This window comes from Calonectris borealis, chromosome 24, assembly GCF_964195595.1.
Source record: "Calonectris borealis chromosome 24, bCalBor7.hap1.2, whole genome shotgun sequence".
Taxonomy (NCBI): domain Eukaryota; kingdom Metazoa; phylum Chordata; class Aves; order Procellariiformes; family Procellariidae; genus Calonectris; species Calonectris borealis.
The window spans coordinates 5,973,265-6,000,302 of record NC_134335.1 but is presented as its reverse complement, the minus strand read 5'-3'; the positions used below and the strand labels follow the sequence as shown (position 1 = coordinate 6,000,302).

At 51.0% G+C, this 27,038-nt stretch overlaps 1 protein-coding gene across 2 annotated transcripts in view; it reads left to right on the top strand.

The window, feature by feature from the left end:
• Window positions 1-99: 99 nt before the first annotated feature.
• The window catches only part of LOC142092696 (protein CEPU-1), a 348,616-nt gene continuing 321,677 nt past the window's right edge, over window positions 100-27,038 (top strand). For both annotated transcript variants that reach the window (XM_075173006.1, XM_075173004.1), the window contains exon 1: window positions 100-693. In XM_075173006.1, the coding sequence (XP_075029107.1) occupies window positions 618-693 (76 nt within the window). In that variant the 5' untranslated portion in view covers window positions 100-617. The remainder of the gene's footprint in view (window positions 694-27,038) is intronic.

Genomic DNA, 27,038 nt, shown 5'->3' with positions numbered 1-27,038 from the left:
ATTTCGGGCAAGGGGGTGTGTGTGTGTGTCTCTCCCTCCCATCATCACACAGATGGTGAAACTGAGTCACGGCACCGCTGCAGTCACCCCGGGGGGGGGTCACCCCCCGTTTGCCCGGCGGGGAAGGGCAGTGCCGGGGGCTGGGGGCGGCGGGGGAGCCCCCCGGTGAGGATGCCGGGGTGGGGGGTGAGGATGCCGGGGTGGGGGGGGGTGTGTGAGGATGCCGTGGGGGGGTGTGCGGATGCCGGGGCGGGGGGGGCCCCGCAGCCAATGAGTGCGGCGCGGGGGAGGGCTGCGTGCGCGGCCGGCGGCGTGTTGCAGGCGGGCGGCGTGTGCGGGCCGGAGCGGCGGGCACGGCAGCGCCTGTCCCTCGCACCTTGCCACCCCTTCCGACCCCCCCTTTCTCCCCCCCCCTTTTTTTTTTTTGTTTTTTTTTCCCTCCCCCACCCTGCGGTGCATTTTTTTTTTTTTTTTTTTCCCCCCCCTCCTTCCTTTTCCCCCCCCTTCCCTTCCCCCTTCCTGCTCTTTGCTCCCGGGAAACGCTGGATTTTAAACCTCTCCCCGCCAGGCAGTGAGTGGGGAAGGAGGAGGGAGAGAAACGCAACCCGCGGTGAAACATGGCCCAGGCGAAAATGCACCACCCCGTCTCTTGGGTGATCTTCGCCGGGATGGCCGCTCTCCTCCTCTCCCAAGGTAGGGCCAGGCTGCGGGGGATGCAGCGGAGGGTGCGCGACCCCACGGCAGCACCCTCCGGGGGGGGGTGGGGTGGGTGGTGGGTGTCCCCAGAGCCGGGGGCAGAGCTGGGAGGGGGTCCCCAGCCCGCTGCTAAGTTGCGGGGGGTGCGGATGCGGGTACGGCACGGCGGCATCTCCCAATTCGTGCTCCCTCCCCCGGTGCACCGGGCTGTGGGGGAACTTCTCCCATGGCGCGGCACCCCCCGCGTTGATTATTTTTTTTTTTTTTTGTGGGGGGGAGCTGGTGCCGAACGACTCTGCCATCTCAACTTAGTTCCCGCAGGAGCACAACAGGCTGGGGGCAGAGGGGGGGTCGGGGTGCTGTGCTCCCCCCCCCCCCCCCCCGATTTGCACTGCCGGACCCGCCTGCAAGGTCGTCCCAAAAACTCGGTGCAGCCTCGGCTGCTGCCCACCCCCGCCGGGCTGGGGAGTTGGGAAGTCCTTGTCCAGCCTGTCCCGGGCGAGCACGGCTTCACCTCCCGGGGGATGCTGTTTGGGGGGGCTGTGCAAGAGGGAGGGGGGGAGAAGAAAAAAAAAAAAAAGAGCAAAAAAAGCACGGGGAGAATGGGGGGGAAAGGAGGAGGCAGGAGCCAGCCCCATCTGGCTGGGAGCGCCGAGCCTGTCAGCTTGCGTTAGTCTCCTCGCAGCCATCTGGAGGGGCTGTGGGAGCGGGGTTACCCCCGTGGGAGGAGAGGATGGGGCCGCATCCTGCACCGGGGCCGCCTGCGGAGCTCGGGCTGGGAAGGGGAGATGTACCCGGGGGGGCTGCATTGCACCGTGCCCGGGATGCGCTCAGCCCCATCGCGGATGGTACCCGGGGCTTTGCAACCTCCGGGGCGATGGGTGCAACCCCTGGGGATGGATGCACCCTTCTTCTGCACGGGGAAAGGGAGAGCAGCCAGCAGCTGGAGGCAACTGCCCCGGTGCCCACCGAGGGCTGGGGATGGGGTTTGGGTACCTTGCATGTCCAAATCAGCCCTGCCTGGTCCCCCCCTCTCCCTTCAGCTGAGGTGCTCTGCAGCAGGACTCCCGTGGGGTGGGAAACGCCTGCCTGCGTGGGGCAGGGGGCTGCCCGAGCCACGCTGGGGGCTGGTGTGTGCCGATGGAGCGGAGGGAGATGGCCAGCCGCCATCTCCGCTCAAACTTCTCTCTCCTGGGCAGGCTGGGCCCGCTTTTGCAGAGAGCCACCCCTGCCATATCGACCGGCGTGGGCTGCTTAGCATGCACATCACATGCCAAGGCATTTCTCCTCTTCGCCTTCCTCGCTCTCTCCCTTCTCAAGCTCTCTCCCTTCTCAAGCTCTCTCCCTTCTCAAGCTCTCTCCCTTCTCAAGCTCTCTCCCTTCTCAAGCTCTCTCCCTTCTCAAGCTCTCTCCCTTCTCAAGCTCTCTCCCTTCTCAAGCTCTCTCCCTTCTCAAGCTCTCTCCCTTCTCAAGCTCTCTCCCTTCTCAAGCTCTCTCCCTTCTCAAGCTCTCTCCCTTCTCAAGCTCTCTCCCTTCTCAAGCTCTCTCCCTTCTCAAGCTCTCTCCCTTCTCAAGCTCTCTCCCTTCTCAAGCTCTCTCCCTTCTCAAGCTCTCTCCCTTCTCAAGCTCTCTCCCTTCTCAAGCTCTCTCCCTTCTCAAGCTCTCTCCCTTCTCAAGCTCTCTCCCTTCTCAAGCTCTCTCCCTTCTCAAGCTCTCTCCCTTCTCAAGCTCTCTCCCTTCTCAAGCTCTCTCCCTTCTCAAGCTCTCTCCCTTCTCCCGGGTCGCTGCTTCCCGCTCGTGCTGCTTGGGATGCTGGCATCCCTGCATCCCTGGCTCCCGAGGGGGTTTGCTGGGGATGGGAGCCCCGGCCCCCTCGGCTGCTGCCTCTGCGGGGAGCCCAGGTTGGGGTGGTGAAGGGCTGGGGCTCCTCAGGAGCGGGGCGAAGCTGCCCTTCCCCTCATTTTTCTTGCCCAGAATTTCTGCTTGCTGCTTTTTTTTTTCCAATTAATGCTTGCTTTTGGCTCCTGACTTGGCTTCCTCACAGTCTTACTCTCATGCTTCCTCTCCTTGCTCCCAGCAAAGCTTACAGATCAGAAAGTAGTTGTTGTGGTTTTTTTTCCTTTTAATTTTTTTTTTTTTTTTTAAATTCTCGGCAGCAGAGCGGTGGGGAGGAATGCGCTGCCTCCCCACTCAAAAAACCCCGAGCCCCCTGCCTTGCAGGAGTCTGATGTGGGTGCCAGAAGGCCCTGAGTCACTGCTGGGGTGGGGGGAAGAAGGGAGCCGCGGTGCACCGTGGTCCGGGGGGGGACCCAAGGCAGAGCTGTGGGGTGCTGGGCAAAGAATTGCACAGGGCAGCGTTCGGCAGCAAAAAGTTTGGGCCTTTTTTGGACTGGGAGATGTTGGGTATGCAGGGTTATTGGAAGGAAGGAGTCCCCTGGGGGGTTTTCTTGCATAATTGTATTTAAATGAGTCATTTAAAAAAAAAAAAAACACCCAGCAAAAATAATTTTGCTTTTTAGCAAAAACTTTCTAAGGGGATTTTGAGAAATTTGGGGTCATTCAGCCCCAAAGGTAATATATAGGTATGCACGTGTTGCCAAATATCAGCAGTATGGTGCTGCTGCTTCATGAACTCCGCTGATATTCACAGTATTTTTCTTGAATTTCTAACTTTTCTCTCGTGCTTGGTATCCAAAAGTGGAGCTGGCTCGTGAAATTTTTGTCATGCAGGAAAACGGTGTTTTGCACAAATCTACTACAAATAGCTCAAGAGTTCTGTGCTGCCCTCTGCAGCAGTTTATCAATACTCCAGGTCATTTACCTGTTTACAGCCAAACAAACAATAAGAAAAGTGATTTGCGAGTATGCTTGAGAGTAAAGTGGAGCGCGAAGTGGGATAATTCGCAAGTGCTTGACCACCTGCATTTGTGCAAACATCCACAGGTCTTCCAAGTTTTGCAGATTGACTGTTGGTTGTTTGTTTTTTTTTTTTTGGGAAACGTGCTCCCGAAACGGGAGCTCTTGAGTGTCCATTAGGAAGGAGCCCTCTGAGCCCCGAAATGTCCAGCCTGGTTTTGTGCAGGGTGATGCTGCCGTTCCCGAGGGAGCTGTTGGCTACTGGGTGTTGGTACTAGGGAACAAGGTTGGGGTGCTTGCTTGGATGCTGGATCTCCATAGGAATGAGATGCAGGTGCCCATCGCATCAGCATACGGGAAGGGCAGCGCCGGCCAAAGGTCCAGCCCTGGCTTGAAGAAAGGAGCTGGGAAGAAGGAGGCTACGGAGGGCTGGGATAGCCCCGGGAAATGAGTGGCTGTTTGGCAACACAGCTCTCATTGTGTTTGCTCTATTTTTTTCTGCATGATTTTTAAATAGCGGCAATGAATATCTAGAGCGTGTTTAAAGACCCAACAGCAGCGTTTTCCCTTCCCTCTTTCCATGTTTCGAAGTAGAGAGATGGTCTCGCGTGTGCCCGGTGTCCCTGACTCGCACCCACCTGGATTTCTTGAGGAAGAGGAGGGCTTGAGCAAAAATCCCACCCCAGCACTTGGGAGTGGAAGAGAGAAGAAAACTCTTCACTCAACCATGCGTAAAAGGATTAACCAAGCTAAAAGGTCATAGAAGATTTAGCTGGGCCTTTAGCATCAGTAAGCCAAGAATTATGGGAATTTGATTTACAAATTAGCATAAAGACCTTATTCTAATAAGCATACAAGCTGAAATAGGTATGTAAAATAATAGCATATGTCAACATCATACACGGAGCGTTCCTCATCTGAAAGAATTATTCGCTCCGTCGATGTGGCTGGGTTGCAGATAACTCCCAAACCAAAGCACGGGCTACGCTCGCGTGCGATATAAAGGCTGGATCTGGCCCGGAGACGCATCTATAGGGGGGAGCGGCCGGCTGCTTCCCCTCGGGAAGGGCAGGATTCGGGAGAACGGGTCGGGGCTCTGCATCCCGGGAGGATTTTTTTTTTTCTCTCGGCAAAGGCAGGAAGGGAAACCTTCTGGCAGTTCGTGCGAGAAGGTAATTGCGCTAATGAATGTGTATAAGAAAAATTACGTGTATCGACATCTTTGTGCGAATACCCGGATTTATTGTTCTCCAGGGAAAATATTAGATGTGGCTTCGTGGTGGTTAATAGTTACTGTGCAGGTCAATAAAATGCGATATTCACCCCAACAGCAGAAAATAGCTATTTAATAGGTAATAACAGTAATAATCAATACCTACATGATTAGATAACCCAGTTATATGTAGTACATAAAAGGAGGGGAATGCGCTCTGGTTCCTCAATGGCCTGATTTGGAGCGTTGCTGAACGTCTCTCATTCTTGTTGATTTGAAGCGGAGCTGTAAGCAGGTATCCGGCACCTCTGGAAAACCAGGCCACCGCATGGGATTAATTGGCACATTTTTAAGACTCAGCAGAGTAAACGGGAACCCAAGCAGACCTTTGCCATTGGAAAGATGCTTCTGAAAGCAGGCTGCGTTGCGGAAAAAGGTGGGACGGCACCTAAAATGCCGGCTCGGCGCTCGGGAGCTCGGTTCGGTGGGTTTTTCACGCGTGGGGTATCGCTGCTTCCCTGGGTGCATCCCTCCGCTGATCTGGTTGTGCAGGGGTGGGCTGGCAGAATATAGCGAGGTGTAAACTTGTTGTGGTTGCTGTATGCTGCGTATTTGGAGAGATCTCTATCAAGAGAGTTGTCATTTGTAACGAGATACCTTATGGTGCGGTGTGATGGGGAACACATGTTGGAGTTGCTTCATGCTGTAGCTACAATAGCTTTAGGGGCCCCGGTTGTGGAATAGAGATGTACGAGGTCCCATACGCGCTGCCAAACGTTTCAGGACGTGCAGTTGCTTACTGTTCTTAAAATGCAGGCATGAAGAAGGTGGCTGTGGTTCTCTACAGTGGGATACATGAGGAGGCGATGAAGTAGAGCTGGGCTGGATGGCCAAGGAGGTATGGGACTGGTCAGCCGTCCCCACATTTGGGATGGGACTCACTGACCGGTCAAGAGGAGATGGATGTGACTTTGAGAAGCAGAGAAGATCAGGTGGTAGCTGTGAGCTTGGAAAAATCCTCCTCTGGTAAAACTAAACTTCTGAAGCATCCTAGGGACCATCGCTGTTTACAAGACTTGGTGGTCCTCTGGAGGCTGCAACCAGTTTTGGGATGTCCTAGTGCTTAGCAAAAACTACTTTATCCGTGTAGGCATTTTGACCATCTTAGTAACCCTGGCTTATGGTTTTTTTGTCTTCTTCTTGTGCCAACCCTGACTTGTGCATGAGACGAGTGCATTCAATATTGGAAGTGTCTGCTTCATGTATTTTTCTTGCAGCTTTTGCTTAAAAATATCCATATTGTGATAAAACCCCCCCCCCATTTTATTTTTTCCCTATGGTGAAAAAATTGATCAGTTGACAGATCTAGGTCAAGTTAGCAAGCAGGTTTTACTGTTTTCTGTGATAAACTGGGGTGGAGGTGGAGAGGGAGAGCTCACCAGCCTGCTTCCCAGGCAACTCGCAGTCAGACAGTGGAGGTGGGCTCCAGCCTTTCTCCGCAGCCGGTGTGGCACCACGTGGGGAGCATCTTTCTGACCATGGGTATCGGGGAAAAAAAACCTCTTTTACATCTGTCTTTTCTTCCCAAACTTCAATAGTGGCAGGAAAGGGCAAAATTTTCTTTGCTTGTCACCCAGTTGAAGGGATGCCTTACTAAAGCAAAGCTTTCAAGAGGGTAAATATGATTTTTTTTCAGTGTTGCTGGTTGTGCTCTTTTGATGCGCGGTGGCAAATCTCCCATTAGACTCAGCGGGACCCAAACACGATCCATTTCAGATGTTCATGGCAAAGGCTCGCGGCTGCCTTGGAGCTGCAACTTGGACTTGAGCTCTTGGTTTCAAATAGGGGCCAAAATGAGCAAGGTGCCAGATTTTGGGATTCTGTAGTGGAAGTCCAAGCCATACTGCTGTCTCTCATCTTCAGCCAGCATCCTGCACCTCTGCACGTGGGTCTTCCCATGCCTTTAGCAGCTTTTATAGGCCAAAAAAAAAAAAAAAAATTGCAAAGGATGATCTCTTTGTCACTGCATCCCAGCTGGGGCACCCTAATCCCAGCTGGGGCACCCTAATCCCAGCTGGGGCACCCTAATCCCAGCTGGGGCACCCTAATCCCAGTGGCCTCCAGCCCTTTTGTGGGTGTTGGTGCATCCTCCAGGCGTTGCGCACCCCGTGCTCTCGGCACATTTGGAGCTGTGGCTGCTAGCCCGGCGGAGCTAGCCACCTCCCTCCTCCTTCCCCAAGCACGCACCTTGCTCTTAGTTAATAATAAATCAGAGGTGCTGCCTTCGCCATGCTCTGTTATCTCCCGCCAAGAAGGATAGCATGGATTTTTGATGCGCTTACAGTTAATATGTCCAATGCTGAAAGCGGTTGTAAATTAATTGACCCCTTGACCCCCTTGTCCCGTTGACTGTTCCCACTAAAGACAGTGCTGGGTTCTTGGCATCCTCCCGCCCTGCTTTCCCTTCCTCTGACTCCTCCACCTCCCGCATGCTTCGCTTACTAATCAGGGGGAGCCGAAAAAGGCCCTCTGAGCAGGGCTTCCTGCAGCCGAGGAGCCACGGCTCCGAAATGCTTTGTGCGGGGAAGCCAGGATCCCGGGGACCCAACGTGCATAAATTACTGGGGGTGATTTTTTCCTTTAATATTTCTTTTAAAGCACAGGGGAGGCGGTGATGGAAGCTGGCGCGGCATCCTCCGCCTTCCCACGGGGACGGAGGGACGTAGCTGCTACCAGGCTAAAAAGTCACGCTGCAGCACTGAGGACCTTCTGGAGGTGGGTGGACCCCAGCGTCAGTGGGGTGCGAGGGTGCTCAGCACCTTGCGTTGAGGGCACCTCTATCCATCCTAGCGAGCTATGGCTCATGCCAAGCGCTTACTTTTGGAGACGGGGTGGATCTGGCTTGCGGGAAGGATGGGAGCGGGTGCTCGGCAGGGGTTTGGTGGGAAGGAGGAGGAAAAGATGCTGTGAGCTTGGAGGTCCAGGGTCCTGAGTTCACGTCCTTTGCTCGTCCTGCAGCGTTTTGGCCTCGTTGCATGGTCCTTCCCCTTCCTCACTTGGCCACGCACTCCGTAAGGATCCCGGCCGTCTTCCCCCTCTTGCGTCTGGTCTAGCTAACCTGTATTTGCCCTGAAAATGGGTTTTTTTTCCCCACTATGTAATTGTACATCACTGAGCACAGGGAAACCCGGATTTAGCTCGGAAAGGAGCTTGCGACACTCGGCTCGCATGGTCGGTTCGCATCCTCCCGTGCCTCGCGATGGGAGACAGCAGCTGCTAAGAAGTAGGAAATGCCATAGGAAATTGTGGAATATTAGAAGTGAAGCAGAGTGGGTTTTTTATTTATTCCGAAGTGGAATAAAACAGCGCAATTGCAAATTCCCAGTGAAAGTAAATTCTGGAAAAAATAGGGATTGATTTGGAAGTATTTTTGTTCTGATTCGGAGCTCGCAGAAGCTTTATGTACAAAGTTGTGAAGTGATTTCAAACAAAAAAGAACAGATCCGAAGGCTGCATTCCAGCAGTATCGAAAGAGCCTCGAGCCTTGTTACATTTTTTTTTTTTTTGATTGTTTTTTCTTCAAAACGGATCCTCTGCTAATGTTTGGATTTTGCCAGAAACGGCATTTTTGATTTAAAGAACTGGTTTGAAAGCCAAGTCTGACCTGCCTCATTGGAAGCGTGACAAGCACTTGAAGCGAAGCAAGGTTCACTAATACTGTAATATTACCTCGCCGTTTAAGTGGGTTTTTTCCCCTCCTTTTGTAGGAGTTATCTGGTGAATCGCACTAAGTTCCTGGGTCGGTTTGGTTGTTTTTTAGCTTTATTCCCTTTCTGCAGGACAGATGGTATTTATAGATCAGAGGGTGCCTGTGTCAGATTGGTTTTTTTGGGTTTTTTTTTGCAAAGTCAATCCCCAAAGCCAGCACCGGGGTTTTTGATAGCGGGCCAAGGCACGGGAGAGCGGCAGGGCTGGTTGGCAAGAGGTGAATTTGGATTTAGCGTGAGTGACATCTCTCTTAATGAAGCCCTTTCTGGAACAAGGCTGGCGGGGAGCGGGATCCATTAGAGGCCGGGGTAGCGGCGAAGCCAAAGCTGCCTTGTCATTGAAGACAACGTTTTAAAATTTTGTATTATTTATTGTTTACCTTTTGTGCCGCTTTTCTGCACGTCAACGCTTCCCATTGTACGTTTTGGGCTTCAAAACCTGACATCACATTAGCAGCCGGCTCCAAAACCCCCAAATAATGCATAAACTGTGATTATTCCTTCTGATCCACTTGTGTTTATGTAAATGGCTGGAAAAGCGGTTTTCGGCTTATTTCAGAAGCTTAAGGGATTCATACCAAGCCTATTATTGAAAAATCAGAAAGTGAAAAGCAACTTCTGAGACAAGGAATTAGCAACTCGATGGCAGCGTGCGTACCGCTGGCTGTCCGGGATCCGGCTGTATCGCAGATGGGAATTCCCCCGGGATTCAAAAATCAAACACGTGGTAACAGGTTGTCGGGCTTTGCGAGGAGGGGGTTTGCAGTTAAAGGGGCGAGGGTCCGGGGTGGGAGGCTGGAGAAGGAGCCGGGGTGCCAAACCATCAGCGGTGCTGGTGTTGGTGGTCAGGTTTTTTGGCTGATGGGTGTGCAAGGAGGATCGCTGGCTGCAAAAACCATCAGCCGCTGGGCTGATAATCCCGGCTCTGTATCCCGTGCCGGGAAGGGGCTGGGGCTGCTCGGGAGCACCTATACATCCCTGTCCCTGCCATGTGCAAGCCTTTTTCCTCTCTCCCAGGAGAGCTGGGAACAGATGCAAATCCTCTTTGGAGCGCGGGCCCCTTCCAGCCAGCCCCGCAGCATCTCATCCCTCCTCTCCTGCTGCTTTTTTTTTTTTTTTTTTTTTTTCCCCTGGTTTGGTCCCTTTCCCCCTTCCTTATGGTAATTTCCCACCTGAGCACCAAGTACTTTATAAATAGCAAAGCTGAAATGAATTTCCTAGCAGCAATCATTATCTCCCTCGACAGCCATTAAACATTCACACAAGCAGAGCAAAATGACAAAGGGGATTGATTTTTACACTGTGTTGGGGGGAGGTAGGAGAAAGGAAATATGTTGACAAGGCTTTTTTTTTTTTTTTCTTTTCCCCCCTCTCCCCTCCCTTCCAGATCCTCTATCTGGAGGAATTTAAAGTCACCCAGCGACTTCTTTTCAAGATCAGGTTGGAAGGGGGTGGGAGAGAGCAAAGTTGGAAATAAATAAAATAAAATTAAAAAAAAAAAAAAAAAAAAGCCTTATTCCCTTCTTCTCCAGCCCCTACAAACCTCGCTCCGATCTGTCGGCTGCGTGCGACGGGTAAACATGAAGTTAGTTACGCGGCCCCGGCTGTTGAGATGAATATGTCAGAGTTAATGCCTCTGAAGATGGAGGGGTGGGCTGAGGGGTGGGGGGGGCCCAATCTCCGCAGCCTTCTCAGCAGAATAAATGTGTTGATGCAATAGTTGGGAGCCGGCGAGCTGCTGCCGTATGAGGCACTGTAGCTGAAAATTTAACTTTGATTTCAATTTTCATATTTGTCAGCAATAATTAGATTCAAGAAATGTTTTTGCCGCTGTTCTAAAATACTAATAAGTCGGAGCCTTTGTAGTATGGCTAATGGAGTCTTTTTTTTCCTAGTGGGCTAGAAAAATTCCATTAAAGGGAGAAGTCATACTATATTACCATGCTTCAACATCCACTGACTTTGCCGCCGCAGGAATATCTGCGCTGGGAGAGAGCGGTCCTTGCTTCGAGCTAGGAACGGGGCTGGTGTCCCAAGATCGTGATCTGATGGGGCTGCCAGGGGAGGTTTAAGCTCTTTGGGGCGGCTGGAGGCTTTCGAAGCGCTTGTGAGATGATCTTGCAGTGGTAGCCTGGCTCTCGTCCAGCCTGCTGGCTTGGCCGGTTGTTTTTGGTATTGCAAATTCCCGTGGGGTTTAAAGCCGTAGATCAATTAGGGGGTCTCCCCTTGCCGGCTCTGCCAAAGGCAGAAAGCCCCTTCTCCCCCTCCCCACCCTGCTGCGTGGATTTCCCTGATGGCATGTGCCAGGTTTTTATCCCGGAGCAACGTGGGAAAGGAAAGCGATATTAAATTTGCTGGCGATATGCACAGCAAATGGGGGAAGCTCTAAGTTGTGTCATTCGCAAGTTACTTCAGCCTATTAAGCAAACAAAAGCACTTGTGGAGTGAGAAATGGAAATAGCCAACGTGGCCCGATTAATCCTGGATGTACAATTCCATTAATAAACCAGCTTTTAATAGGTGGCTCTTTCCAGGAGCTGCTGGGACTAAGAATTGATGTATTCACTGTAATTGTATTGCAACTAATAGGATATGAAGAAAATTGTATGGAGAATCTGTTCCTTTGCCACCGGTTTCCAATCAGTTGAAATAATGCTTCCCCCTGGAAGAGCCCAGCGAGGTAATGATACTTAAGTCTAAATAGAAACAGGAATATTTTTAATTTCGGTGGAGGTGGTTTTGGCTTGTGCTTTTGCTTCCCCGTCGAGCAGGCAGAAGCCGTAACAGCAGTTTGCAGATGTGCTGGAGGAAATAGGGATCCCAATCCCAATGGAAATGCCCCGTGGCTGGATACTGGGGCTGTTGTCCCGGGCTGGGCAATGGGATGCGGCTGCCGATGCAGAGAGCTATACTGGGTCTGGGAGCCTCCAGGCACTTTGAGAGCTGAGTGGGGGTTTCTGGGTGCCCAGGCACGGGGCTGCCCCTCTGGCATCTCACCCGGAGCCTTTTGTTCTCTTCATTGGCAGCGAGAGGGGCCTTTGCCCTCTGCAGTCGATGGGATTCACTGGGAGAGCTCATTAATGAGCCTGAGGTCCTCACGCCGTTCATCCCCCGTGTTTATTCAGACCCACGATCCCGGGGCTCTGTTTGCTGATGCTCTCTTGCAACGCACTCCGGTTTTTGTACCCCTGCAAAAACTCACCTCCTGCCTTGTGGAGCAAACGTACCTTTGTGGCTGGGGCTCTGGGTCCCCGTGGTACTCAGAGAGGGATTTGGGCTTTTATCGGTGAACATCCCTCCAAGGGCTCTTGCAAGAGCAGCGCAGCTGCCGGGAGCACAGCGATGCCGTTGGTCCGGCGCCGCAAATCCCAGGCAGGCTGGATGGATCAGCACGTCCGAGGTAACGCCCAGCAGTGCCCCGGGATGCAGATCTCCATAATATCAATGCAATTGTGGCATAATGCACGTTAAAGCAAAGGAAACATTAATTGTGTAAGAGCCGATGGATTCAAAATCCAGGCGGCCTCTGATTATTGCAGCCGTTGCTTTGCTAATGGGCTGGGGGATTTGGAGAAGTTTGCAGCCACTTTTTGTCTCTTCGTCACTGGTTCGGGGTTGTTTGTTTTTCATTCTTCCTCCCTATTTGTATGCATGCTCTGACCCTTCTTTGGTAGCAGGCTAGAGAGTAAATATAAAGGGGAGGGGAAAAGAAAAAAGGAGAAAAAAAGAAAAAAGCTAAGGCACAGTTCAGCTCAAATCCCTGAGGAAACAGATGTGATTGCCTTACAGAAATGGCTCCAATAAGGCCAGAAAGGAATATTGCTTTTATAGCTTTTGGGATATAAAACATTTAGAAAATGTGATTGACTGGCAGGGCCTAATTTATCATTTACCCATTTCTCCCTCCATCCTCGTATCCACCCAAACACCGAAGCATGCTCGGACGGACTCGTTTCCACCTTTTTGCTTTCTGTCTCTCTCCTGCAAACCCGTATTTCCTTGCACGCCGAGCCGTGTGCGTGCACACGCGGGCACGTGTTCCCCTGGGCTCCTGACTCCTTGTCCCTCCGCCTGTGTCATGGATTTATCATCATTCTGCTAAGCACTCAAACTCCTGTGGCTATTTGTAATTAATGCTCAGAAACCTGCCAATCCATTTAATGACACTAGGAGGTCATGGCCTCCCTTATAGCTCCCCATTAATCATCATTAGAACAGTTCTGGGTTTTTTACATTCTTTTAAAATGTTAATTCACCTTTATAATGCTCCTTTCAGCTTTGACTGTAAAGGGAGACTCTGCAGTGACTCCAGACTGTCTTGCAAGTGTGCGCAGGTGAAAGGCGCAGTGGGACAATTGCACTCGATAAAGTCTCTTGGATGTCTCCCGCTGGAATGAATTACGCTAACAACTCCGCGAGATGGGATTTCTTCGCTGCCCTCTGCTGCCTGCTCCTCGCAGCGATGCTGGCGCGGCTCCCTCCCTCCTGGCTCCATCTCTCGGGTACCGCCGAGCCCCTCGCCATCGTTCCCTACCTGCAAAGACCCACGCGCCGCTGGGAACCGTGCAGCAAGCGGTTCCCGGAGGGGAATAAGCTCATCGATGCTGGTGCAGAGCTTGAGAGGGCCATGTGGGCTCTGCCAGGTTGTGCTCGGGCACGTCTTTGCTGGGCAAACTTGTTTTGGCATGAGGTGGGCTCATGCATAGCTTGGTTTTACGGGGTTGTGGTTGTTGCATCCCCTCGGCATCTTGGTTTGGGCGGAGAGTCAAACTCATCCCTCGTGAAGGTTAATGCCAGTTCCCAGAGAGCAGGGCTGCTCGCAGTGCTGAGTCCGTCTCCTCTTCCCTGCTGCCAGCCTGGAAGCAGGAAACCCCGAGAAGGGCAACGGAGCTGGTGAGGGGTCTGGAGCACAAGTCTGATGGGGAGCGGCTGAGGGAACTGGGGGTGTTCAGCCTGGAGAAGATGAGGCTGAGGGGAGACCTCATCGCGCTCTACAACTACCTGAAAGGAGGTTGTAGTGAGGTGGGGGTTGGTCTCTTCTCCCAAGTAACAGCGATAGGACGAGAGGAAATGGCCTCAAGTTGTGCCAGGGGAGGTTTAGATTGGACATCAGGAGAAATTTCTTTACTGAAAGAGTGGTCAGGCCTTGGAACAGGCTGCCCAGGGAAGTGGTGGAGTCCCCATCCCTGGAGGTATTTAAAAGACGGGTAGATGAGGCGCTTAGGGACATGGTGTAGTGGGCCTGGGGGTGTTGGGTTGACGGTTGGACTCGATGATCTTAGAGGTCTTTTCCAACCTTAACGATTCTATGATTGTTTCCCGGTGTCCCAAAGCACCCGCTGTCATCGTCACAGCCCCACATCCTCTGCGAGCAGAGGGGGCTTTGCGGAGATGTCAGGCAGCAGCTTGGAGGAAGGAAAGCTCCGAGTGCAATCTGGTAGCTTTTGGCAAGCAATAGCTCTTCTTAAATAGCCCTCTTGGCTTGCTGTCGGAAGTAATCGTCCCTTGTCTGAAGGCAATCTGTGCTCTCCATTAACGGGAACAGGTCCGAAGCCGTGCGTGTCCAATCCGGATTCTGGTTTTGATCATTTCGGGACGGGTCCCCGGTGCGGTGGTGCACAGCTTTGCAGCAGAGGTTTGCTGCAATGCATGGAGCCATGTGAGCTGCATCTCTGACGGAGCTCCTGGAGACTTTTCATAGCCCTGGGTAACAAACCTGCAAAGCATCCCATGACTCTTGCTTCGTGATCACCCGTTGCTCAGCAAGATGGGGTGAGGCAGCCCCGACATCCAGCCCCTTCGGTGGGAGGCAGCCGCGCGGAGGCTTGGGGTGGGCGAAGGTTCATGCTGGCCTCTCTTTTTGGGTGAAACAGGGTCACTCCTGCTCCTTTGGGGAGTTCTGGTTTTGGTGAGAGCCGAGCCTAGCCCCGTTTCTCTGAGTAAATACGCCAGCAGCATTTGGCTTAATGAACTGTGGCTTTTAATAAATGGCTCTTATCTTGCTGAAGTGCTGCTAAATTGTCAGGATTTAAAATTAGCCTAATAGATTTGCGGGCGATGTTTTATTCACTGGTTAGTTGGAAAGAGACAGAGAGAGGGGGAGAGACGGCTCCACCCAACTCTCCCTGAATTATACAAGAGTTATTTATTTGTTTGGGCCGAAGGGGAAATGTTCTGGATTAATGTGCGATGCCTCAGCACCTGACTTAATGAGAATTTAGAGACCTATCCCAAACTGATAGTCTCCAATTAATCACTTGGTGGCCCCAACAATCGCTTTGTTGTCTCTGGAATATATTTTTCGAAGTGGTAGTTGGGTTGTGGTACCCACTGCTGCCGGCCTGGAGAGGGGGATGAGGATGGACTAGGAAGGTTTGTGAGTGCTTGGTGGCTTACAGGACCACTTCTTGCAGCTTTGCTCCATGTCGACGTTGAAGCGGAGCCCGTGTATCTCTCTCGATACCATATGTATACCTGCGCAACTTGAGCCCAAAGTTGAGCTGGTCCTTGCTCAGCTTCTGATACATCCCGTGAACTTGCGTGAGCCGCTTTGTGCCTTTACGCCTTTTGGCAACGCAGAGCCAGAACATGATCCTGTTGACAGTTTGGAGACATATGGAGAATTAAGGCAGAATGGTGCTTTATAATGGAGAAATACGGGATCTGGTTGGGATGAAAGATGCCAGGGAAATGTCAATCACTATCATTATCCTAACAAACTGCTGTACCTGCAGAGATAATAATAATATTTAGCGATTATATAGCACCTAACAAGCTCAAACAGCACAGGCAGTAGCTAATTAAATCTCCCAAGACTTCCTTTGGGTGGGTGTTTTCCTAAGAGCGTGGACCGGCTTCTGCCCGGAGTGTTTTGTGCAAAGTTAAATGCGCTTCTCCCCCATTTCACAGGTAGGGAAAGGTAGTGATCCTGCTGAAAATGCTCAGTAAGGGCGAGCCTGAGCTCGGGAGCGGGCTGGCAGCGGGCAATCTTGGCACTGCATTGTGCTCTTGGCTCCGTTTGCGTGGCCTTGACTCAATGACCCGGGTGGCCAAAGGTGCTCGGATGCTGAATGCATCGGTGTGCTTGTTGCTTGTCTTTTCTGAAATGGGGGAGAGTTTGGGTGCTGGGCACCCGAACGAGGACCCCACCAGCATCCCTCGGTGAAGCGGAGGTGGTGGTACAGACGGTTTGCAGTGCTGGATGCTCAGCGGTGCGTTTTCTGCCTTGTCTTTCCGCTTACTGGGCTGCTGCTGTTTCCCCCCTGGTTCATCGTTCTCCTGCCCAGCCTGCATCCCTCTTGTCTGAGCTGCATCCTGAGAAAGCTTTCTGGAAGGTGATACTTCTCAACCAACGTCCCAGGTTTGGCGGGGCATCCAAGATCACAGCAATTGAAAGCAAGACTTTCAACTTTTCCCCATTTGTGTTCTTCTCACCTTGCCCTTTCTGGAAAGCAAGCGGGTGAGACGATACGTGGCTGCTTGGATCCAGGCGGGATCCTCCACCCCTGCCCAGCAAAGCGCTACTCCAGCGGGGTGAGGCAGCAGTCTCCCTGTGACTTTGTGAAGGTCAGCGTTCGTGTCTGAAGTGGGGCTGGTAGTAGCAATGCATGATGCACGGTGTCAGCCATAAAGGAAATATTGTATATAAAAGATAAGTTTTTTTCCTTTCTTGTGGCAGAGGAACAAGGCGCCGGGTTCATTTAGCATTCATAAAGTCTTGCTTTGGAAACGCCTTTAAGTACTGCTGAGGGAGACTTGAAGGAGCGTGTTTGAGAGTCAAATGCACATCTCCTTGGGCTCTCCTTTCATCTGCTTTAAAAAAAACACAATCTTTTTTTTTTAATCTTTTTTTTCCCCCTCTGTAAAAATACTAATCTTCTCCAACAGCAGCAGACACCCAGGGTGCAGGCGCTCAGCAATTAGTTCAGTGAACAGAATAAGCGAGGAGCAGAGGGAAGGGGAGACTCAGCCAAGTACCGGGAGGACGGCGAAATGCAGCCTGCTAATTAGGAGACAGCGCAGCACGGCGCGGGGGGACGGCGCCCGCTTAATTCAGGTGCAAAGCCGCTAAGTTGCGATGTGTGTCGTCTGCCCGGGTGGCAACGTGCTCGCCGGGATGCCCAAGTCCTCAGGGATGCTGGATTGACCCTCGGCAGAGAGTTGCACCTAGCGGGGAATTTGAGTCTTGGTCTGGATCGGAAACCAAGTGGTGAAAGAGCCCAGGGAGGATGAGGAGAGGATGAAGCATGCAATTTGGATAAGTTTACAACCTAGTAAGCATATTCCCAACTCCAAGCTGGCCACAAGTCTCTGTTGGGAGAAACACATGGAGGTTTTGGCTTGAGTCCTCTCTGGACTCTCGGCCAACGTGGGGAGAGGAGTGGCCATCCTCCAGAGGCTGGGCTTTCCCGGCAGAGGGTCATCGTGTTGGACTTCGTGTCGGCGTGGAAATTCAACGGGCGATTCCTGTAATCATCGGAGGAGCTGAGACAGAAGGAGCAAGCGTGGAGAGAGAAGACGGCAACAAGTGGTGTCGTCATCCAGCTTTCTTCAGATTGTGAAGAGCCAGCTTCAAGAGAAGTGTCAGATGGGCAGAAGTTCAGCTCAGCCCCTTCTTTTGGCTGAAACTTTTCTCGTCCTTGAAATCTCTCTCCTCTGCTCTTCACTTGAGGGAAGGGAATTTATTGCAATGAAATATGTTGTCTTGTGGCTTTTTATGAAAACAGCACATGTCACTGCCCCTATTTCCCAGAGCCAAAGGATGTGGCTGGATTTCAAAAAGAAAAGGACTGGATGATTTCATTATTGCTAACAACTGTTCCCACCAAGATAAGGACAGTCTAATCACTTTCCCTGTGCAGAAGTACCAAGGGAACCCAAAGGGAACGTTTCCATTTGATTTTCCGCGTTGTCTTCTATGTTTTGGTCGTCTTCGGTACCGTGCGGTGCCAGAAGCAGGCTGTGAGGCTAAATGGGCTTGCGGGGGGGAGCGTTATGATTATCAGGGCCCTGGTCTCCCAGGTTGGAGATGCTCTGCCAGCAGCAGCCTTCGCCCAACCTGATGCATGGATTTATTTCCATTGACCGCCTGCGGTCAGGGCATGAGCTCCGCTGTCCCAAACTCCTTGAGCGAAGTCTGAACCAACGATGGAGGCTCGGCACTGAGCAGAGGGGTAGTTTTTCAGCCTTGTTTTTGATTTGTAAGTCCCTTAGAAGAAAAGTGCCACCCCCTGGATAAAAAAAAAAAATCAGAGCTTGCTGCCAATAGGTTTGCTTTTCTTAATTACGTTTTGCAGACTCCCTCTGCAGATACCCCTGAGAACCGATCCGTAGCTGAAAATTACCTCCACGCTCCATCTTGTACTGCCAAGAGGTGATGCAGACTGTAGTGCGACCCAGGTAGAGCCAGTTCGGCTCATAACTGCCTGCCCAAGAGAAGGTGAGGACCGGGGGAGAGCAGAGCCAAGAGATGGAGGGGACAAGTTTCGGCTGTGCCCTCTAACACGCTCTTCTTCTGCCTGCACGGAGTCGAGCTGCCGCGTGTCCCCGCTGAAAAGCTTCGTGTAGCAGGGAAGGAACTCTCTAGGCTTTGATTTGCCTTGTAGCAAGAGATAACATTATCGTCTCGTCCTTTAATGATTTGAGGACGGAGTATTTTTCACATCAATTTATCTGTCTCGGTAGCCCTGATTCTGCTCTCGCGCTGCTGGCGGCTGGATGGCGTAAAAATCGGTGCAAGCGAAGGGGATGAAGTAACTCAGTCTTCCTCTTCACCCTCTCCATGTTTGCATGCCCTTGGCACTTGGAGGCTCCGTAAAGGCACTAATTGATCGGTCCCGTTAGCACAGTCGGCGAGGAGTTGTCATTTGGTGAGCAAAGTGGGGTGCTCTCTTCTGGAGCAGAGGGTCACCGATTCAGGTCCCAGCAGCGACCACCCAAAGAGAAAAGATGGCTTATAATTACATTCATAATTGAAAGTGATTAATGGTAGCAAAAGAACTTCGAGCGATTTCTTGTAATTAAATACTAATTTTAATTCCTTTGCAGTGCCGAGCACCATATTTGCTTTGCTGGTGATATTTATGGCTGCGCCTTAGCACAGTTTAATATCTTAAAAATACATGCTAAGTGATTAACATTTTTTGTAACTGGGTAAACAAGTGAATGTCAATTAATTTGTTTACTTTGTGTCTGTAATTAGCGATTATTATTTCATATTTTTGAGGATCTCTATTCTGGAGGATTTCTGGCTTTGAGTAGAAGCAGAGGAATCCTTGATTGCTCCCAAGCCGGGGCAGTCCTGGTCTCTGCTCCAGGCTGCTCTAGCTGCAAAAGAAAAAAAAAAAAAAGAGCGAGCTGGGGGAAGGAGGCAGGGATCACATCTGCAATGGTTTATGCTCAGAGGACATCATGGCCAAGTCTTGAGCCTGCTGACAGCGAAGCCTCTTGTGAGGGCTTGGTGCGAGAGGAAGGGAGTTGTCTGTGCGCGGCAGATGCTCGCTGGCTGTTGCTGGGTCTTGAAGAACAGAAGTGTCACGAAATCAGCTGCTTCTGCCAGGTTTTTGCTGTCTGTAAGTGACACCTTTCAAACCCAGCTGCTGCTTGCGATGCTGTGTGTCAAGGGATGCTCGGGGCTGCCCTCCCTCTCCCTTTGTTCCAGCCGCCACCTCATCCTCTTCCCCGCCGCTCCTTGGAGAAGGCGTTGCTCCTGCCGATGCGTGCCGTAGCCTTGGCTGGGGATAGATTTGCAGAATTTCGTACTTCATCCTTAATACTATCATTGTATTCATTTGGTTTTGAATTGTGACATGGCAAACAGGGCATGCCACCGCTGGCCAGCGTGGTTTGGGGTTTGACCGTGGACAGGGAGCTGATGGATGCTGTTTTGGGTGGCTGTACCTGGGTGCAAGCTTGGGGGTGGGGAACGAACTGGGCAGGATTCCCATCCTGGGGAGGAGCGTGGGGTGTACGGCAGAGACCCGCCAGCACCCAGGGAGAGCCACAGTGATCTTCTCTAACCGAAACTATCGTTAAGCTTGGGTTTGTTCGTCGCCCGTACCAGCTGTATGGCTCTTTTTCAAGCACTGCAGGACGAGCGTTATATGCCTAGATGCGCTCATGTCCTTCCTGCGCCTTGAAAAAGTTGTTTTCGGATGAGCCAGGCTGGGAATCTGTTTCCCGAAAACTTGGTCCTGCTCACATAGCAACACACTGGGCCAGCAAGCACTTGATGGAAATCATGTCTCTTCCTCACCAGTTCCTTGATTCCTTGCTAATGCTTTTCATTCCCTCTTGCTGCTTGAAGGAGCTGATCGTCTGATTAAATTAAGACAGACACAAAAGCAGCTGGCCTGCCAAAGCCTAGGATTTTATTAAAAATAATATTGTTTACAGAGTTCTCTCCTTTTATGGCGCATATAAAACAGCGTGTTCCACCCGAGCAGCCGGCAGGCTCGCTGCAATTTACCCGGGAAGAGGGAAGAGATGGAAAGACATTAAACCTTGTTTTGATGGGGAGTAGGGAGGGCATGGAGGAGAGGGAGGTTGGGGATAAGAGGCAGAGCGTGGCTGTGACAGCAAATGAGAGGGAAGGAAATGCAAGGAAAAAAAGCGGAGAAAAGGAAGGATGGTTCCCCGTTCCCCACCTCCCCTTCTTCCCTCGCATACCTGCGCTGAAACGAAGCATTCGAAAAGGAGGGAGATCATGGAAGAGAGGAGATAAACCAGGCCAAAGAGCTTCAGCTGGGGACCCAGCCTCCACCTGAGTGATGAGGAGAGCTGCTTGTCCTCCTTGCGATATTCGGGAGCCCTTCCCGGGCTATCCGTGCGGGTGGAAAGGCTCCTCAGCTCTGTTCTCAACTCATTTGAGGTCTTGCAGGTGCTTTTGTGAGCCCTTGGGCAGTGGGACGAGTCAGTGCTGGAAGGTGCTGGGAGCTCTGGTCCACCCAAGCGCCCCAGCCTACCAAGACCTCACCGAAGTGTCCTCATGATTTGTAAATCATTTTATTTGTAGTTTCTTTGCGCTTCAAGGGTCTGCCAGGGGCAAAGGGAGGGCGTGCTGGGGACGGCGCACAGCAATGGGTCATGGCGTGAGGGGTAGAGTGAAGTGAGAAGAGACGAAGAGGTTTTTCCAAGGTCACAGAAGCAGCTTGACATAGCACCCAAACTTGGACCAGGGCCCCCACCTCCAACACACCTTTGTGCTGGCTAAAACGAGTTCTTGGCTCGCTTTGGGAGGCACGGAGGAGCCTTGCTAACGCCCCGCGGCAGGAGTGCCCTGTCTCGGCTTTGCTTTCTCTCTTCTTTCTGTGTCTCCTTCTGTTTGTTTGTTTGATTTGGTTCCAAATAATTAATTGTAAAAACCCATGGCTAATGGTTTGAATGAAGGATGGATGGGTACTTTAATTAACTTGTGAAAGGATTATACACTTACGTTTTCAGTCTCCCTGACCCCAGCCGAAGTAACAAGGCTTGAACATCCCCGCGTTTCGAGGGAGCCAAGCGCTGCCTGAATGTGAAAGCGCACTGGGGAGGGGGGGATCAGCTGGAGGTCCCCCGGGCAAAGCCGCTCAGACCGAGCTGGGAAAATGCAACGGGGATCCTGACTGTGGTTAGCATGTGGGGGTCACTCTTCTTCCCTTTGTGGATGGGACATTGGGAGAAACACCTCCCACCCCCTTTCCTTGGAGCGCTGAGCCCCAGTGTGCTCGTCACGGTGAGCACCTTCTCGTGGCTGTTTAAGGTTTTGACACCTTAAAAGGGGTTCGGTGCAGGTGAGGGAGGTGTCCCATGAGTTGTACTTTAGGGATTGAGTAGACCTGAGCCATGTTTTGGGCTAACACATGTGAAATTTGGACTGAACGTGAGCCATCTGCCCCTTCTTTATAAGGCGGTTATCATACAAGCTTCTGAGGTCTAGCATGAGAAGAGAAGCCGTCTTACTTTCTACCCTAAACCGGGCAAAATTCAGTCATTGAGTCGGGTTGGAAATAAGCTCAGCCCACCAGTTTTGGGGAACTGAAACTGCCGAGCTCCCCTGTGCAGGAGGATTTCTGCAAAGCCAGGAGGCGCGGGGAATTGCTAGGCAGAAGAGGGGTCTTGGCGGAGGTGGCCCTGGGTTGCTCTTTGCTAGCCTGTAGGCACGCTGAAGCTTGATGGGTGTCAAAACCTGTATCGATTCCGCAGTCTGAAGACAGTGAAAGGTTTGGGGCTAGAGCAACAGGCGCTCCAGCCTTTGTGGCTCAACACGTTGCTGCCTCGTTAGTTATTTGTGTCTGAAGAATTGCCGAGTAAGACATTGAGAAAATCTTTGAAGAAAAGCATCCCACCGTCCTCCCAGCCCGTCCCCAAAGCTAACACCTCCTGATGACCTCTCTGCTTTTTAGGACAGTGCTAAGAGATGCAAGGTGTCTCCTGCACGGACATTTTAATGAGCAAATAAAATTGAGAACCCGATTCCGGCAGGATTGGTGAGGGAGTAGGACTTTTGCAGCTCCTCTGCTGCAGGGTTCAGAAAGTTGGGACCAGGCTGGGTCAAATAATTCTCTGAATAAGTCAAGAGTGCTTTGAATATCTACGAGAGGGAGGGGGCCGTAGCTTGCATCATGTCACTGAGTCACCAGGCAATTTCCCATCCCTCCCAGTGTAAAACGCTCCAGGTGGGAGCTTCAGTACAGCTGCTTGAAACAAGGCTGATTGGGCTGTTTCTGTCATGGAAAATGAATGAGAAAAAATGAATTGCCACGCTGTATTTTGGATCAAAAGCTGTTTTTACTCTAAACAAGGCCTTTTTGGCCTTCTTTCAGTAGTGGTATCTGCCCCTGGAATCCTCCTCACTTATCAGTTGCCCAGCAAAGGGGCGGGGGGGGTGTGTGAAAATCTGTTTGATTGCTAATCTGCCTTATTATGTTTTTAAATGCACTTTAATATTATAGACTTTTTTTTAAGGCCAAATTCCAGCTTCTGAAGCGCGTACCTCTCTTTTACTTCAGTGGCAGCCTTTCACGTTTATCCCGAGGCATAACACGGTCCTTGCACCGTTTGAAATTAGATGCACTGATTAGAGCATCTCTCAGCCGCTGCCGCTGTTCTGCACCTCAAAGGACGGCTCAGAGAAGAGGCTGGAAGTTGGAGCTGGGAGTATTTATGCACTCAGCGTGTGATTTCTTGGGACTTGAAGCTTGTTGTAGCTCTCTTCAAGTGACCTGGAAATAGATGTCTGCTCGTAGGTCGTGAAATGCCTTGTTGGTGGTGTTGATGTGTTTGGTAGGAGGTCTGTGATGTGCATGGGTCGTGCCCGTGAGGATATGTAGGATTAAGCCAGAGAGGAGAGATGAACACACAGGGTCAATTGAAATTCTTGCTTTTGCCCTGTTTGTTTTTTTTTTTTAGCAAGAATGGTGAAATACTGAGCAAGTCACTAAAAACTGTTGCCCCTAGTATTTTAGGTTGAGAGTGCTTCTGGCTCGGGTATTTAGAATTTCCAGTTCTTGCTGAAGCCAGCAGCAACCTCAAATCTGCCGTGTGTGCTCAGAGGTGCTCAGCACCCGTTGCAATAGGGTGCAAACCTTGCAGAGCGCTGTCTGACAGTCAGAAATGCGTGCCTGGAGTGCTGTCTGAAGCCTCGTTAGGCTGCTGCTCTGATTGTAATCGCTCCTTGGAGAAACCTCCCTTTGTTTTAACAAGGGTTAAGCATTGAGTTAAGCATTTTGTTAAGGGAATTAATTCGGTTGTTTTATGTTGTTTTTTTTTTTTTTTTTTTTTAATTCCTTCCACCTCAGTGTGGTCTTGGGGAAATCGTATGTGCCATAGGGAGGGGGCGTGATGGAGAGGACGGACGTTGCAGATGTGGGTTTGAGCTGACGGTGATGGTACCTGGGGGTGCAGTTCTAGCAATGACGTGTTTTGCTCTTAGAAATACTTTTCCTTCTCGAAATGCTTTCTCACAGGGGCTGAAACTTTAATATGTCAGCGCTTCAGATAGGGAAACTGAGCCCCCCAGGGGAAGGAGGAGGTGTTTCACGGAGCTGGCTGGCTTCAGGAGCCACAGGTTCAGCTTGGGTGATGGGGGCTTGTCTGGGAGGGTAGGGCTGTGCCCGGAGGTCTGACCTGGGGTCTCGCTCACCTCGGGGCAAATGGTGTGATCTAAGTCAGCTTGCAGACAGGTACTGACCCACCACGATAACCTTTCAGCCTTCAAATCCTCGCAAAACAGATAAAAGTCCACCTCCCGCTCGGAGGTGCAGCCTTGAAATGAGGGTGATTAAAACACTGTGGTGCTGGGGGATATGGAAATATGTTGGATACCTGTACTGAATTCAAGTCAGCAGCCACCCTGCCCTTAACGACCAGCCCTTGCCGTCTCTCCAGGTAGGAGTAATATTTGTCTGAATTGGTTTAGCTGCTTCAGTTTCTAAAGATGGACAGAAAAACCTGGTCTGATTGAGTTGCTTCGGGAAATTTTCAGTGCTTCTGTCAGTCAGTGTCTGAGACTCGGCTGTCATTTTTGGCTGAGCTTTTTCAATCCCTCCCTTGTCAGTGGTGTGAGAGAGGGGACAAACGAGTAACGGGATGGTCACCCACGATGGGCTGAGACGGGTGGGATGCCTCGCTAGTCAAAGCCAACGTTATTACACGAACAGTGGTGGCAGCGTGTCCAAATACCACGTAAAGGGGGTCAAGAGCTGGGGGTGAGTAGAGAGGAGAGACTGTGATAACTCTATCCAGCGAAGCGGGTTGTCCCTGGAAATAGGACATGAATAAGTAATCTGGATAAATAATGGAGCTGTCTGAACTGTAACAATAAAGAATAAAAGTGCTGAGTGTGGCTGGCTGTGATTTGTGGGGTCACGCTGTCTGGACGGCGGAGCCCTCGCTCCCGCTGGTGAGCAGGTGCTTGCAGACGGATCTCGTTGGCGTTGCAGAGATTACTCGTACGGCGGTCGCTTGCCAGCGGGAGGAAATGGTTTCGTGGTCCAGTCCTTTGTTACGCTGCCGCAACGCGTTTGCGAAACCTGAAAGCTTGCCGTGTCTTAGTCTGCCGCTGAATAACCTCTGTAGGGTTACAAAACCTTAGGGCTAGGTGGGATCCCAGCCGATGTCGCCCTGGAGTGGAGTTGGGCACACGTGGGGCATCCTTCGTGGGCAGCTGAGCTGCTCTTTGGTGATGGAGGTGGTGTAGCTTCTTGGCGACCTTCTGCAAGGGTTTCACAAGCCTGAGTGAGAGTTATTCCAAGTACCCAACCAAAATCTTCTCTGCAGCAAATTAGGCTGTTTTCTTCTTCTGCCTCTTTGAAGGCATGTGGCAAACAATTATTCACCGCTTCCTTCATACGATATTTATGTATTTGGGAGAGTGCTGTCGTGTCTTACTCAATCTTTTCTTGTAGTGACAAAGCAAAGCCCAGCGTCTTTCATCTTTCTGTAGAGTTGTCTGCATCTCTCGCCAATTTTATTGCTGTCCCGTGGACTCACCCCCACTTGTCCACAGCTCGGACATGCAATCAAATTGCATCGCATCGGTTAGAGATGTACGTCTTGCAAATGCAGTTTAGATTGATCTGGAAAGAAAGGGAACCTCCACCTGCGGGTTCGGCAGAGCCAGGTGTGCTGCGGAGGACGACGACACGGTTAATGCAGCTCAGCGGGTGGGTGCTAACGTGTTAAGGCACAGTGACTTAACCTTTAGCTTTCTGGAAGTGTGATGTCCACATCGGGATGAAGTACTGCAGCTGAGGCCTTGAATTAAACCAAATGGAGCAAAATAATTCTCCTTTGTCCTTCTTACAGCGCTCACGTTAGTGTAACATTTGCCATTTTTTGTAGCCTGGTCGATTCCTTCATAGTCTGTGGTCTGCTGTAATACCCCAACCCTCTTCTGCGCGTGGTTCCCTGGTTGTTCTTCCTCCTTTTTATACATGCATTTGATTTTTCCTCCTTGACTGTATCACATCACGCTTGTCCATATTGGACTTCGTATTGCTCGGTTCTGGAGATGATTTGAGATTCTGGTCCTACCCTCAGAGCCCTTCCAGCTCCTCTCCTCTTAGCTTGGCATCATCTACAAATTTTAATAAGCGTGCTCCTGGATCCGTAATGCGAGCTGTTAAATGCAAATGTTGGAGAGAGCAGGGCTCGGGACAGGCCCCAGAGGAATCCCACCGTAGGTTGCCCTCTTAGCTTGGTTGTAAATAATAGATAAGAGCTCTTTGAGAGCGCTTTGTCAACAGGCTGTTATCCCTCCTCCCCTCTGCCCCCAGCCTCAGCGATTACATCCAGACCGTGTTTCCTCAACTTTCCTCGGCGGGTGCCGTGTGGGACCAGCATCAGAAGCCTTATTAAAGTCAAGGTATATCATGTCTACAGCTTTCCTCTTATCCACCAAGTCTAGTTATCCTGTCAAGGCGGAAATTAGGTTGGTTTGACATGATCTGTTCTTGACAAACTCATGTTGGTGGTGGTTGTGGGTTTTTCTTTTTTTTTCTCACTTTATTAAATTCCCGGGACTTACAAGCTGTGATGGTTTCATCGTTTGTTTTAGTATCTTCCTGATGATTGAAGTTGAGCTGATTGCCTACAGCTCACGGCTTTTTTCTTAAAGATATGAAGATTTCTTGCCCTTTCTGCTGGCCTCCATGAGCTCCCAAAGAGCAGCGCTGGTGGCTCAGGGACGATTCTGCCTGATTTTTCAGCGTGCTCAGGAGAGCTTCGTCAGTCTCTGCCAGCTTATTTTTTTTAACCCTCTTGTTTCCCTCCCTGCTCTGACGTGAATGCCCAGCTCCCTGTTAACATGTATTTTGGAGCTGTCTGCTTACCATATACCTTCATTTATACAGATAAAACCAAACACGGCAGTGAAGGTCTCTGCCGCATGCTTTCCTCTCCTGCGTGGTAATGGACCTAACCTTCCTTTCCCTCTTCCTTTGAACACATCCAAGATCCTTTTTGTTCTCCTCTCCTGTCCCTCGCTAATTGAAACTTGTTTTGCATCTTAGTGCTGCTGATTTTATCCCTGTATGCTATTGCGATTCTGTTATACCCATCCCTAGTTATGAGCCCTTGTTTCTGTATTTTTTTTTTCCTGTGGCTCCTTCTTTATTTCTAGGTCATTGAATGACTCCTGATTCAGCCATAGCAGCCTCTTACTATGCTTCCTATCTTCCCTTTGCATGGGGATAGCCTGCTATTGTGCATGTAATATAGTCTCTTTTAGTAACTGCCAGCTCTCCCCTTCTTTGTACCTTAGATTATTCTCCCAGGAGACCCATCTACCAGCTTCCTGAATTTGTTGAAGTCTGGCTTTTCAAGTCCGTTATCCTTATTCTGCGGCTTTCTTTTCATCGGGTTGTGAACTCTATCATTTCATCAGCATTCTCGCCCAAATTACCTTCCCCCTTAAAGCCTGCAGTCCGTCTTTGCTAGGCACACCCCAGTCTCAGGCTTTTCCCTGCACCTTCCCAAACGCTGAGCTCCCTTGAACATAAGAGGGGCTCGAAGGACCGTGTCCT